General features: G+C 40.6%; 1 protein-coding gene across 1 annotated transcript in view; it reads left to right on the forward strand.

Moving 5' to 3' along the window:
* The window catches only part of LOC133839587 (coiled-coil domain-containing protein lobo), a 33,613-nt gene extending 22,451 nt beyond the window's left edge, over nucleotides 1-11,162 (forward strand). Inside the window, exons 3-9 of the mRNA XM_062271203.1 lie at nucleotides 8,398-8,757; nucleotides 8,824-9,538; nucleotides 9,720-9,901; nucleotides 9,975-10,190; nucleotides 10,246-10,467; nucleotides 10,531-10,725; nucleotides 10,793-11,162. Of these exons, the coding sequence (XP_062127187.1) occupies nucleotides 8,398-8,757; nucleotides 8,824-9,538; nucleotides 9,720-9,901; nucleotides 9,975-10,190; nucleotides 10,246-10,467; nucleotides 10,531-10,725; nucleotides 10,793-11,038 (2,136 nt within the window). The 3' untranslated portion in view covers nucleotides 11,039-11,162. The remainder of the gene's footprint in view (nucleotides 1-8,397; nucleotides 8,758-8,823; nucleotides 9,539-9,719; nucleotides 9,902-9,974; nucleotides 10,191-10,245; nucleotides 10,468-10,530; nucleotides 10,726-10,792) is intronic.
* Nucleotides 11,163-14,140: the final 2,978 nt, after the last annotated feature.

Raw genomic sequence — 14,140 nt, forward strand, 5'->3', positions numbered from 1 at the left:
ACTCGCTGTCGATTCCGGTTGAACGCACACAATCGCGAATTTTCATCGAAATAGAAAGCAGCAGCAACGGAAGAAGAAGAAGGCTCGGATGGGGAAGGGGAAGGGGAAAGGGAAGGGGCAACATGTCGCGCGGTCAGCATTGCCATTGCCAGAGTTACGAGAGTTGCCACAGCCAGCGAAAAGCAGCGTCGTCGTCGTCTGCGACAAACAGGGACAGACGAAAGGACAGACACGCAGACGGAGAGCAGCAGGCGGGTAAGACAAGGCAGAGATTCAAGGCAGCAGAAGGAGCAAGCAGCCGTCGTTCCCTGGCATCAATCAGAGCACAACCCCGCGCCAATTCAGCTAAAATCCGCAGTCGCCACCCTGCGGCAAAGCAATAGCGACGTTGACGTCGCAGCAGCCACAGCCGCAGCCAAGCATCACACATCCTCGAAAGTGCCCCATACCACTTCTGGTCCTTCGTCCTTTGCAGCATCACGCCATCATCTCGCATAGGCATCGCGACTTTCAGCGTATGTAGAACTGACACTGACTGACGGACCGTAGAATACGTTGCGGATACGGCTGCCACACACACTTAAACACACACACATTCGCATGCAGATGTGAATGTAGATGTGAATGTGAATGTGAATGTACATCTATGTGCATATGCAATGAAGGCAGCGCACCTCATACAAGCCAAACGAACAATAGAGAGCAGCCCACTTGAGATCAGAGCAAGTGGCAGACGCGGTGGTTCAGAGTAACCTAGCCCCAGACCAGACGGCTCTTCTCCTCGCCATCGCAGACCATCGCAGTTGGTCCAAGCCAAGCCAAGCCAAGTCGAGAGTGCCGCAATTTTGCGTCAAAAGCCCTTTTCCCCTTTCTCCCCCTTTTGGCTATCGCTTGGTCTGCCCTGCGTCATATTGGCACAAAGAAAGACCTCTCGCTGACTCGCCGATTCGCAGACTCGCCGGCAAACTGGCAGCGGCGACTCCGTTAGCCTCACCAGCCAGATAAAAAACTTAGCCATTGGTTGGAAGGAGCAACGAGCTAAGGACGATTCACTGCCCATAAGCTTTAGTTCTAGTTCTGGTTCTGGTTGCTGCTCCTGTTTCTCTATTTCTGTTGCTGTTGCTGTTTCTGGTTCGTGTTTGAGTTGTGCCTCTGGCACTTGGCTCCTGTTTTGCCATGCGAGCATGTCCATTCGGCGCGGATAAAACACATCACTCGGACTCAAAGTAAACTAGTCGCCGACTCCGTTCACCGTGTAGCCAATCCTCACACCCTCGCCTGCTTATGTGTTCCTTCCTTGCTTTGAATAAACACTCGACGACTTTGCGACCGCATCAGCGTTCTCATCATTTACACTCGCCCCCCGACGCATCGCTTCAAATTCTAGGCGGACTTGCGAAATATCCTAATAATGTACTTGAAAGTCTAAAATAGTTAATACTATATATTGATTCTTAACTTATTGATTGATTTAGCGACACCTAAGTTTAGAAAAGACACATCTTCACAGTTCAAAATAAGAAATGGCTTATAATATATGATATATATATAAGATGGGAAAAGTCCACAAAATTTTAAAATAAGAAATATGGGATATATTTTATCGTTTAGTTAGCACAACACGCCAAGATTGAGGATACAGAACAAATGAGATAAATTGTTAAAGAAAATATTGTTATTTTTGTTAGTGCAGGTAATTAGATAGTTAGACCCTTGACTTTTAAAAAAAGTAAAATTGTCTATTAAGTTTGTTTTATATTTAATTAGCTTGAAATGCAATTAAAAAAATTTGCAATATATACTATATTATTATAAATTGCTCGTTTGATTTTTAAGAAGGAATGTAAATAGGGTCTATCAAGCCTTACTTTTAGCATACAAGTAATATTACTATTAATAATAACGCCGTGCTTATAAAGTTTCCAGTTATGGATTAGCAGCGGTTGTTTCTTGCTTGATTAGCTTACTCATCTCGCAGCATTCGTGACAATTTTTAAAGCAGGAATAACCACCCCAGCCCCTAACTACCCCCACTCCCCTAAGGCAACACCATCACCACAACCACCACCGCCATCAGTGGCAGCCAAGGCAGCATCATCAGCAGCATCGACGGCATCGACGGCACCCCCAACAGTTACTACTTCCCTTGCATGGGTCAAAACATCATATGTGAGATCCCTTTACGTCGCGACATTTCCGTGCCATCGCGAATGAGGCACATTCGGTGCACGTCTCCTTTTCAACCCCCTTGTCCCTTAAAGGACCGACGCTGTCCTGTGACGCGAATGTGAACGCGGAAACTGAAGGTGATGCGATGGCGATGGTGATGGCGATGACGATGACGACGACGATGTCGGTGGCAGGAGAAATGGCAATGTTCAAATGCGCGAGTGCCATCAATATGAGCCATACGTGTGTCCTTATTTTAAGGGATATTTCACTCTGGGCTAGCTCAACCCCATCCCATCCGGTTTCACGTTGTGTCTCTGGCATTTTGCTCTTGCCTTCTCCTTCTCAGAGGGAATTAGTGTGCTTCACATTAGTAGCGTAATATAATCGCGCATGATGGAGTCGACTAACGCGGCGTAACGTGACAAATATGTTTGATTGCTTGATGGCGCAATACAACCTAAAGATACTCTTTAACCAACAACAATATACTCTACACGGCAGTCGCTGTGCTTGGGTATTATTCTAAAAACTCTGGAAAACTCACATTTCTTTATTTTAGTTCGCCAATAACCTATGTAGTTTTTTTCTTAGCTGAGCATACCCAAAGTCCATGCCAGCACATACCCTACAATAAATAATAGTCTTAAAGATTATCGCGACATAGCAAAAACAAAACCTAAACAAAGATATTTAAAGCACAATAAGAAAAATGCATTCGAAATAATTTTACTGTTCAATAATTTAATCAGTTTAAATTGCCCATAGCATGTTTTTATACTCGGTACCCATAGGGAAGAAGAGTATTAAGACTTTGTCCCGGCAAAAAATGTATGTAAAAGGTAGAAGAAGGCATCTCCGACCTTATAAAGTATATATATTCTTGATAATCGTTAGCAGCCGAGACGATCTAGCCATGTCCACCTGTCCGTATGAAACACTGGATCTTATAGATTATAAGAAATAGAGCTATAATTTTTATCCGACAGCATTTGTTATGTTTGCACGCAGATCATGTTTGTTTCAAATTTTTGCCACGTCCACTTTGGCCCCATAAATTGACAAAACTTGAATAACAAGCGCAATTTTAAAGCTAGAGTCGCGAATTTCAATAGATATGATAAATAGCTATAGTGATTTCTGAAAATTTGGTTGGGATCCGATAATAATTGTGGAAGCTATAGAAGAAATACGGTATTACTAGGGGTATTAGTTACTTTGGCTGACAATCTGGTGTATTTATCACTTAATAGTATATCTTGAATGCAGTACCATATCAATATACCGAATATACCATTCGAAATAATTTTATTATTTTTATAGTATATCATTTTGGTATATTTTAAAATTATTACCACAAAATGTTGTTCTTATTCAAAATGGGTAGCGGGAATCTCACAGTCGAGCACACTCGACTGCAGTTTTCTTACTTGATTTGTCTCTTTAAAATTTCTTACATATGTATGTATGTATGTAGTTTTTAATTCACCGTATAGGAATAATAATATATTAAATTAACAAATATTTTATGGCATTAAATAAAAATATGGACTTTAACTCACACAATTTGGTTTCTAGATTTAGATTTTTTTCTTTAAATGATATAGCTTTGCTTTCCAGCAGAGTTGACTTTGCAATAATCTGCAGTCTGAAATATTTGCTGGGAGTAAAGAAAACTACCAACGTCTTTATCTTTGGCGACACTTTTGATGGGCCTGGCGAAAACGATGCGCATATAATAAGAGGGCCCATGCTGGCGGATTTATCCACATACCCACTAAATATATATGTCATTATTAAGAAAGAGACGCGCACGAAAGGTCGTCGAAGGGGTTTTTGGGGTCTTGGAGTCTGGGGTGTGGATTTGGGTTTATGTCCGTTGTTGGTGACTATGTATCATCATTGCCTGTGATTACGACGGCGGTTCAACGCGTATTACTCGTTGCTGTGATGGCTAGTGTTTATGCCGTGCATCCTTTTGTCCCGAGGACAATAACACTTCCGTGCAGACCATTATCATAAAGGGGTTAAGTCGCTGATTTTCATCGTATGCGAGTGTGTGCTCATTTAAGAACTAGAGATGGGGGGAGCCAAGGAAGAGGATGAGGAAGAGGAAGACGCGGGTCGCAACAGCAACAGCAACACTCCCAAGCGCAAGTGCTCGAGGATTCGCGCTGAATTTCACCGCTTTGTTTCTATGCGCTCTTCACAAAGATGGCAGCGGCTCATTATGCGCCCCGATAAGCGATGTGCCTCCCACGTGAGTCCTTCGCCTCGGGTTACTAGCATACGGCTGTGTGGGTACTCGTATATGAATGTGGATGCGGATGTCAATGTGGTTGTGTGCTTGTCTTAAGGGGCAGCAGCAAGCACCATTTGACGGCAGTCGTCGCCTCCTTATGTCACTCGGTATCTATCTCCTCGGTTGTTCAGCGACTGCCAAACGCGGCCACTGAAATTTTTGTCGCGTCAGTCTTTGTTGCCGCCGAGTATTTGCCACCCTTTATGCCAATGTTGTTTTCTTACTGTGTGTTATTTTTTGTGCTGTTTTTCTGCTGCTTTTGGTGCACAATTTTTGCATTTTGTGTTGTCGTGTTGCTCAGATGGACATTGCCATTTGTGTAATTTGAGCCGTGTCCCCCTCCTGGTTAAGTAACCAAGCAGTGAGAGGCAAAGGCGCCTGTTCCACGATGCTTTTGCTTTTTGTTGTTGTGTGTTGCTTTCCTTTGTTTTTGTCATGTTCCTTCCACCATTCAGTATTGTTGCCAATGCGAATACTCGGCTTGATCCTAATTTAACACGTTCGAATAACCTTGAAGCGTTTCTTATTTCGCGCCACCGTCAACGGTGCCCGACGCGACATCAGCGGGTAAACAATAAACAGCCCAGTCACAAGCGAGACAGAAACAGAGAGAGACAATGTGTGTGAAAGAGACGGAGAGAGGGAGAGAGGTTTCACTCCGTGCTGCGGATTCAATTAGACGCTGTCGACGACTTGGCTGCCAGGGAATGGTTTTGACCTCGAATGCCGCGGTGTCTCACATGCACCCCTCACCTCTCTCGCTCTTGCCCTTCTTCCCTTCCTGCCTCTTCCCCCCACCTTGACACCGCTGCTCCGTTGTGATGACTTTGTACTGCCACGAACGCCTCATTGTGATTCTTATGGCTTCACGGGGATTTTGCATTTCAATAAACTTTCCGAAACGACGCCACACAACGGGGCGCGTTCACAAGGTTTGCACAGAATGCTATAAAACCTCAATACTCCAATCATGTGAAACATATATTGCCTAGCCAGCGAAAATATCAAGTTGGACATCAAGTTCTTCTATTAATTGATTTAATATCCTGATATTGAAAGATGACCATACTAAAGTAATGAAAACAAGTTGAATACCCTTTCAAAAACGTAATTTAAGGGAATCGTATTTCATATTTAGTAAAATATTCACTTTACAAAAATATAATCAAAATATTTTCGAAGATTATCACACTCAATAAAAATTATCATATCTTGTCCTTTCTTTTCTCTTAACAAATAATTATTTAACACCAAAATTCAAAGGGATTTGACACTCTAAGATGTCAATAGCCGAGGTGAAGTTAAAAAATATGCAAACATGCATAAATATAGTTTACCTCATATTTTAGAAGGTTATTAACAGTGGCATGCTAAGATAATATAATGATTTTATTTATTTTTTTATAATAACAAGTAAGAAATAAAAAACTTTTGGGAATAAATGTTGAATGTGGATATTTTTTATACATTTTACATTTATATATTTACAAAATGCACAAGTGATAAAATAATTGGGACGGAAGTCATTATAAAATCAACTGTCTACATTAAAAAAATATTTTTGGTTGTAGATCTTAAATTAAAGAAGGTCTATGTCAAATTTTAAGTTGTAAAAGGTAAATGATATAGACTATTGATGCTAAGCTTCACTTGGTTAAAGCATTATTATGCATTTAAAAACATATATCAGTTAAAAGAATTCATCTGTTGAACTTATTATACCCGCTACCCATAGGGCTGAAGTGTATTATTACTTTGTGCCGGCAGGAAATGTATGTAAAAGTCATAAGGAGACATCCCCGATCCTATAAAGTATATATATTCTTGATCAGCGTCAACAGCCGATAGAGATATAATTTTTTCGATAGCACTTATTATGTTTGCATGCAAATCAAATTTTTGCCACGCTCACTTCCGGCCCCGCAAATTGACAAAAATCGTTGCGATCAGATACACACTTTTGTATGAGCAAAAACGCCTACTTCCTGGAGTTCTTAGTTGCTTTGGCTGACAATCTGGTATATTTTGCACTTTATGGTATATTTTGAATGTGGTACTACATCGATATACCAAATATACCATTCGGTATAATTTTAGTATTTTTGACATATTATTTCGGTATATTTTAGGAATAATGCCGCGCAGTTTTGCATTTATCCAAATGGTTACCGGGTATCTCACAGTCGAGCATATTCGACTGTAGCTTTCTGACTTGTGTTATTTGAGAAATGGTATTAAAAACCTTTTACAAATATATTATTTAATTTATGACAAGAATTGATCGTTGATCTACTGAAGTCAAAGACCATTTCATAGATCAATGATATGCTACAAAATAAAAAAATAGCCACAAGGACACGGGACATTTTTATTAGACGCAGTTGACACCGAAAATCGCATGTCATAGACTATATGACATATAGCACTATATACGAGCATGCCGTCCACTTGGCAAGCCCAAGAAGTACAAAGAGACGTCAATGAATGTCCTCATAGGTACCTGGCAAGACCCTCCAATAATGGAAGGACACGCAAGTGATGCTGTTGGCTATTTTGTTACGCTTTATGCATGTGATGGTGTGTGTCTTTGAGGGTGTTCTGTGATATTTTTCTGGCAAATCGCTGGATAGTGTCGTTTGTTGGCCCGTGTTATAAGGGAATTGTGATGAATGGGACACGGGTAGACAGAGACAAGGACAGCAGGGCTAAGAGACATGCGATGCAGCTGCGCAGGTAAATAGTCAGTCAGGTCGGAGATAAGAAAACATAGGACGGATTAAGGATGGGTGCGATTTACAACCTTGTCGCAGCTTGAGTCTGTAACAAACTGACACGACGCGTCGTCTATAAAACGCACACCGCAGGACATCCGCTAGTGCCAACTAATTTGTAGAAATCATCTACATGTTGCATACACAGTATTACCTAGCGTTTTAAACTATGCATATAGCATATACCCAAACTATATATACATCGACTATGGTATAAATCTAGAGCAAATCTTAAATTTTGTTCAATTCGTAATTACAATGAGTTTCTTATAGAAATCGCACTGTATTTGACTGCGTACCAAACGAAATAAGTTCCTTTTCTCACTTCCTGCTGTGCCCGCAATTTCTGACAACCTTTTGCCAAGGTTCATACTTCCTTAGGTAGTTGTAATAGGTGTCCTTTCAATCGCATGCTGCGCAACAACTCGGGCGACAATTCCTGGAAAGAAACGTCTCTTTCCCTTTCCTTAAGTGTATTTCTTCTAATATTTCGCAGTTTGCGACTTTTCAACATTTAATTATATAGTATACCCTTACTTTAACTTTACTAAACTACTACTAAAATGCCATACTCAAAGTAGAAATTATAATCAAATTATCTAACCATGGCTATACGCTGGACTCTAAATAATTTTGTGGAATTTCCCTTTACTTTACTTAATCATACATATTAATTATATATGTAAAGAGATCAGATAAAAAGTAAAGTTAACTTTATTGATTGTGGAGCAATAATATAAAATAATATTAATTGCCTTCATTGAAATATCTTTTTTTAAGTGAATTCTGAAAGATCAATTTTTATCATATAATAAAATTTTATATTATTATTATTCAAGATATGGAAGGGCAGCTCGCTGCATCATCCACACCAAAAAACTGCTTGCTTCCACAACTGCAAGCAGTTTAAGCAGTGCTTCCTTTTCTCTATGCTTCCTCCAACCCTGGCCCTGTCAATAGACGGAGGCGATCAATTGACATTTATAGAGCAAAACAATACTTTTAAATAAGTTTCATTAAGGAAGGGAGTATTTTATATTATTTTTGTATTAGAAATACGCTCAGCTAGACAATGCTCTGCACCAAAAATACTCTATTTGAAATAGATTGCATGTTAATTTTATATTATTTAAATTCAATACACTTATTTTGCAGCCCACTCGTTTGATATCTCCGGATACTCTGCTGCGCAAACGTCGTGGAAACTCCTATGAAATGGCCACTTTGCTGGTGAGCATGCTAATTGGAGCTGGTCATCCGGCAATGGTTGTGTCTGGAGTTGCACGTGGACATACGGTACGCAACGAGCAGAACAATGTGCCGTATCCGTATCCCATCGAAGAGGTCGAAGCCGTTGAGGAGAAGCAAGAGAACGAGGAGAAGAGTGCCAAGTACAAGTTGCGGCCGCTGCCGGACTTGGAGAGTCATCTTGAGGAGGAAATGGCAGAAGTCCACAGGCAGCGAGCTGAAGCTCAGAACCGACATGAGCAGGAGCAGTTGCGTAAGCAAATGGCGGTACGTTTTCTTTAATTTCTTAGCAATCTGATAAAACAAACTGAAATTCCTAATCCCTATAAAAAGGAAATGGAGCTGATGGCTGTCGATCGTTATCACTATCGGCGTTCCCACGCTTGGGTTGTGATTATTAACAATGCACCGTGGAGCATAAAGCCAAAGATAACATACACCGATGTGAACGGCGATGTTGTGGAGGCTCCACCCAAGGGCATTTTCATTGAACCTTCGACGGGATTTATCTGTGAAACCAACTGCAAGCAATACATCCTAGTAGACAGCATCTGGAATCAGTATAACTACTATGTGAACAAGCAGAACTATCAACGAGTCGGCGAGCTGCGATGGGATCTGCGAGATCTCAACGATTGGGAGCACATGCTGCCCGGAGAGCCGCCAGAGATGCGTATCTATAACATGGAATCGGATGAGAATATTGCCGATGGGGAGCATGATGTGAATGATGAGAAACATCTGGATGCAATTTGCAATTGGGTCAACAGGCTGCATATTGGCTTAGCAGATTATGAACAGCGCTTTCCACGCTCCGAGAAGAAGGTTCAGTATAAAGGAGCTATTCACGAAAGATTCTCACCATATTCCCAACGTGATGGCAAAGTAATGCAGTTGACGGTGTTCGACGATGACCAATGCAATGAGCCCAAGATGCGCTACGAATATTACAAGAATCGCTTTGATCACATGAAGCATCTTAAATATAACTATGAAACGGATTTGTTTCAAGAACAGTTTGAAAAAGGACGCGATGACAGCTTAGAATGTAAGTTATCAATTTAATATGTCAAAGTTTAATGTTTGTTAATAATATTTTATTATTATATTTACTATATAAGATTCTTTTTTTTGTATGCTTATTTTTGAATATTAGTTATATTTTATATTTTAAATTAATTTTGAATACTGTACATTTCAAATTTAAAATAAATAATATTCTCTTCTAGGTATGGAATATTATTCGGACGTTTCGCAGCCTAGAAAATTGTATTTCTGCGCCAACTCTAGACTCGACTCTTTGGAAACGGTGGATCTGAATCCAGGTTTAATTATATTGCACTATAAGGACCGCTCTGACAATTGCTGGTATAAAGAGTTCCAGTTTAAGCCCAATGGTGGAGTGCTTAAAGTACGTATATAAAATTGCATATTGTCATTGTTTAGAGTTTCTTATTTCCTTCTGTCTATCTCTCTACTTGTAGAAAGTATTTGAGAGGTTTCACAAGAACGAGGAAAATGATATTGGCACCAACGATTTTGCTAGTCGTACATTCCTGTTTCAGCAGAACAAAATTATACTCAAGTTCCATTACACTTTTGGCGCCTTGACTGCCACCACAGTGGAGTTTACAAAGCCGCCCAAACCGGATTATGGCAAGGAATTGATTTATGATGAGAAGCTAACAAAAATATACAGGGTGCGATAGTCCCAACAGCAGTAAAGTATTTGGTTATTAATGTAAGTTCTTACAGGCGAATCCGTTGGATCCAGTTCGCACTAATCTCGAGTTATACAAGATTTTGCTGGAGCAACTGCAGGCAGAGGATCAAATACGCAAGCAGTTTGAAAAGGTTCAAGACGATGTGAACAATATCTTTGATCTGCGACGGTGGGAAAAACAAGAGCCCAAGCTCAAGTTCAGTCTTTTCGATCCACTTCGGAATGGAGCCGCCAGGGAAATTAGAATGCAATTGGTACTTTTTCTTTTCAGCTTATTTAACACAAAGATTCTAAATATATTTATCTATATTTTACAGTATGAGCAGGAACAGCAGCATAAGAAAGAAATGGCTAGTAAACCAGCAGATTTTTTGGCTCCATATTTGATACCTTACAAGGACCAGGAGCAGTTGACTCAAGAACAATCCATGGGGGCATATAATGCCTGTCTAAACGATTTGAAAACTCGCTTTGTTGTTCTACTCAACAATCTGCAGCGACAATATGAAGACGTAATATATTTCAATTGAACTTACCCCTATTTTGATTTATTCTACACACATCATATTGATTTTTCAGCTGACCAGCGAGGCAAAGTCCTTGAATCGTTTCCTCAACAAGTTCGAGAATCAATTCGACAACTTTGACTACAATCGACTGGTACAACAGGCCAAGGACTTGGAATTGAGAAAACGTATGGTCCAACAGCGGCTGACTCTGACACATCAGGATTCTCAGAAGAAGTATGAGTGGGTTAAAGCTTCTCTGCTGAAGGATCCACGACTCAATCTAAAGGGAGAAGAAGAAAAATCATCCGACGACTGAAAAACTTTTAAATCAGTTTAAGGCAACTGAGCAAATTTTAAGCTTGTAAGAAAATTTTGTTTCAGATTTGTGAAATGTTATTTGCAGCGTGTGAAAATTAAAATTCAAATAAAAATAATTCAACTTGTAGATATTCTTATCCACACTATAAAAATATTAGCTTAAGGTAGTTTAAAAATTAAGACAGGAGAAAGATGTATGTAAAATATTATCAAACAGTTTAAAAACTTAATAGAAATAAATTAGTTTACAAAACTGTTAAAGTATGCTGATAGGTGGGTATCATCTTTTATCTGAAGATGTTGGGCACACAATTATTATTATTAAACAATAAGTCTAAATATGAAACGTCTTGCAAAATGAAAAAAAAATATCTTAAATTGAAAACAAGTGAAAATATATTTATTTACACTTTATTAACTTTTAATAAATGTAAAATACTTTACAAATTTGAAACAGAAGTTACGATTGGTGTGAATCGGTTTTAAACTAAAGATTTTGTGCATAGAATGATGTAATGTAGATTAAATACTGAACAAAGTCTAGATAAGCAACAAAAACAAGAAAAAAATTCAATAGACTAGAATGATATAAACTGTAATGTTTCTCAGTTCTAGTTTTCGCCTTCGTTTTAGCATTCAAAGTCCAAGCCAAGTCACCACCGCGAGAATATTGCGTCCAGACGTAGGCGTGGATAAATGTCGAACGGTAGCGGATACTCGAACAGGAGAAGATGGAGGAGTGGATAGGGTGGGTTTGGAGGATGTGTGGGGAAGGGGATGGGGGTTGAAGAAAGTATGTTTAAGTGGATTCTAAAATGCGAATGCCAATTTCATGGTCTTGCATCACAACAGCAACGCGGACAGCGTCGTCGCAAAAGCAGATTCGACTGCCAGAGAGTGAGTGTATGAGTGTGTGAGTGTGTGAGTGCGAGGAAAATTCGTTTCAAAAGTGACCGTCTGAAAATTGGACAAAGTGGCTGCCGCGACCATGTGTGTGGGTTCAAGGCATACAATAAGGCATACAAACATAGCCGGAGGCAGTAACAACAACAACACCAACATCACAGACCCACACTCACACCCTCGACTCTCTGCCTTTCTCACTCTCTTACACACACACACACACACACACACACACACACTCGCAGTCGCAGTCGCCGTCGCAGCGAAGCACGTCACATAAGCACATGTGTGAGCGGCCTGAGTCTGAGCCTGAGCTCGACGGTTGTCCGTTTTTGGCGCTATACTCAAACCCAACCCCAAACCACCCACCGTCTACCTACACACACACACTCGCACACACAGAATATACACATTCATGTCCACGGCCACGTCCCACATCTCGCATCTCGCAGCTCGCAGCTCACATCTAGCAACCCACGCACACTTTGAAGCCAACTTACTTACATATACGATGTCAGTGTCCGTCCATCCCCCATCGGCGGCGTCTAAATTGCGTTTGTCCCTTGAAAGAATCGTCCTAAGATGAAAGTGCTGTCCCTTGTCCGCCAACCGTCCGTTAGCATCGCTGAAAATTTGCTCGTGGCATGAACACATGTGGCGTAATTTCGTCGCAGATTTTTGTTCGCTAACTGGACAAGGAGATTGTGTGCACTGCAACAAATTTCAGGCGACTTATTGGTACATATTTTAAACTTTTAAGATAAATAAATTAAAATTGCTATGCTTATAATTTAATTTATAGTTTTATTTTAATACTATTGAACTAGTAACTTTTAAGATCATTCGCTTAGTCAACTATTTAATAACATTGAAGCAAACGCACAATTTAGGCGCACTCAGTAGATGTATAAATGCACTTATACTTTAGTTGGGATGGGAGTATAAGATCATGTATAAGTGCTAAGTAGTAGAAGAACCCGTTTATGTAAATAACATTTGAAATTGAGACAGTTTAAGAATTATTATTTAAATATTACATTTATGTAATTCTGACCAAATGTAAATGTAAGAAATACGAAGAATAGTAAAATACAATCTTAGAAGATTATTGTACAGTATAAGACTAGGCTCAGATTAGACTTTAAAGTATAAGGCTAAATAGAAAGATGTAAAATATAAGCATAATCAAAATAGTGAGTAGAATCGAAATTCTGAAACCTATTAGGCAACAACATATAAATATTGCATGTAGATAAATAGTTAATATATGTAATATGAATACTAGTTGCCCCTTTTATTTCGCCGAGTGTAATTCGAGTAACATTTGCACTGCCCGCGACCCCCAAAGCGCCAGATATTCCTGCTTGCTTTGGCGAGCCGTGGGCCACACAGAAAGGCCTTTGTCGCAGTCGCCGTCGTCGTCGTCGTCGTCGTCGCCGTCGTTTGCTGCTGTCGTTGCTGCCTCCGTTGCTGCTGCTGCTGCCTCTGTCCCGGGTAGTGTCCAGCTTGGCGTAAGTACAGTTGTGCAAATACACTTCTAGCGGACAGTATCGCGGCCCAAGAATTTGTATTTTATCAGCATCGTGCGCGTCGCGTAGTCAAGGACTCCCAATATTTACGCGAAATACACAGACACACACTTGCACACAAGCTTGCCCGTGTCCATGTATACATATATAAGTGTGTGCAGATGTACGGTGAGCATGTATGTGTGTGACTGAGCGAGTGTGTTTGTTGAAGCAAATGGGATATGTGTTGGTGGCGGGAGGGTTTCGCCGGCCTCTTTGGATGTGTGGCATGTGTGTATGTGTGTGTGTGTGCGTGTGTTGTGTTTTTCGGTATGGGACGTTAGAATGGGAGTGGGGGAGTGTGAGTTGGGAGTTGGGAGTGCGAGTGGGATGGACGGGCAAGGCTGAGGGTTATTATACGATCCTTTCATTTTAGTCCTAAATGTCCTTCTTTCAATATTTCAAACGTGCTTCGTGACGCGTCCGTTTTGCAGGATGAGCGGGCTCGAAGGCGGCCCTTTGTGGACACGGACTTTGTCACCAGCGCCAATGCTGCCGTTGCTGTTGCTGCTGTGGCTGTGGCTGCTGCTTGAGCTACTCGCTGTTCGTTGTTCTCATTCTCATTCTCGAACTCGTTGTTGTTGCTATTGTTTGCCGTCGCTGTCGCTGTTGCCGTCGCTGCTGACGTG

The sequence above is a fragment of the Drosophila sulfurigaster genome, chromosome 2R, assembly GCF_023558435.1.
Source record: "Drosophila sulfurigaster albostrigata strain 15112-1811.04 chromosome 2R, ASM2355843v2, whole genome shotgun sequence".
Classification (NCBI taxonomy): Eukaryota; Metazoa; Arthropoda; class Insecta; order Diptera; family Drosophilidae; genus Drosophila; species Drosophila sulfurigaster.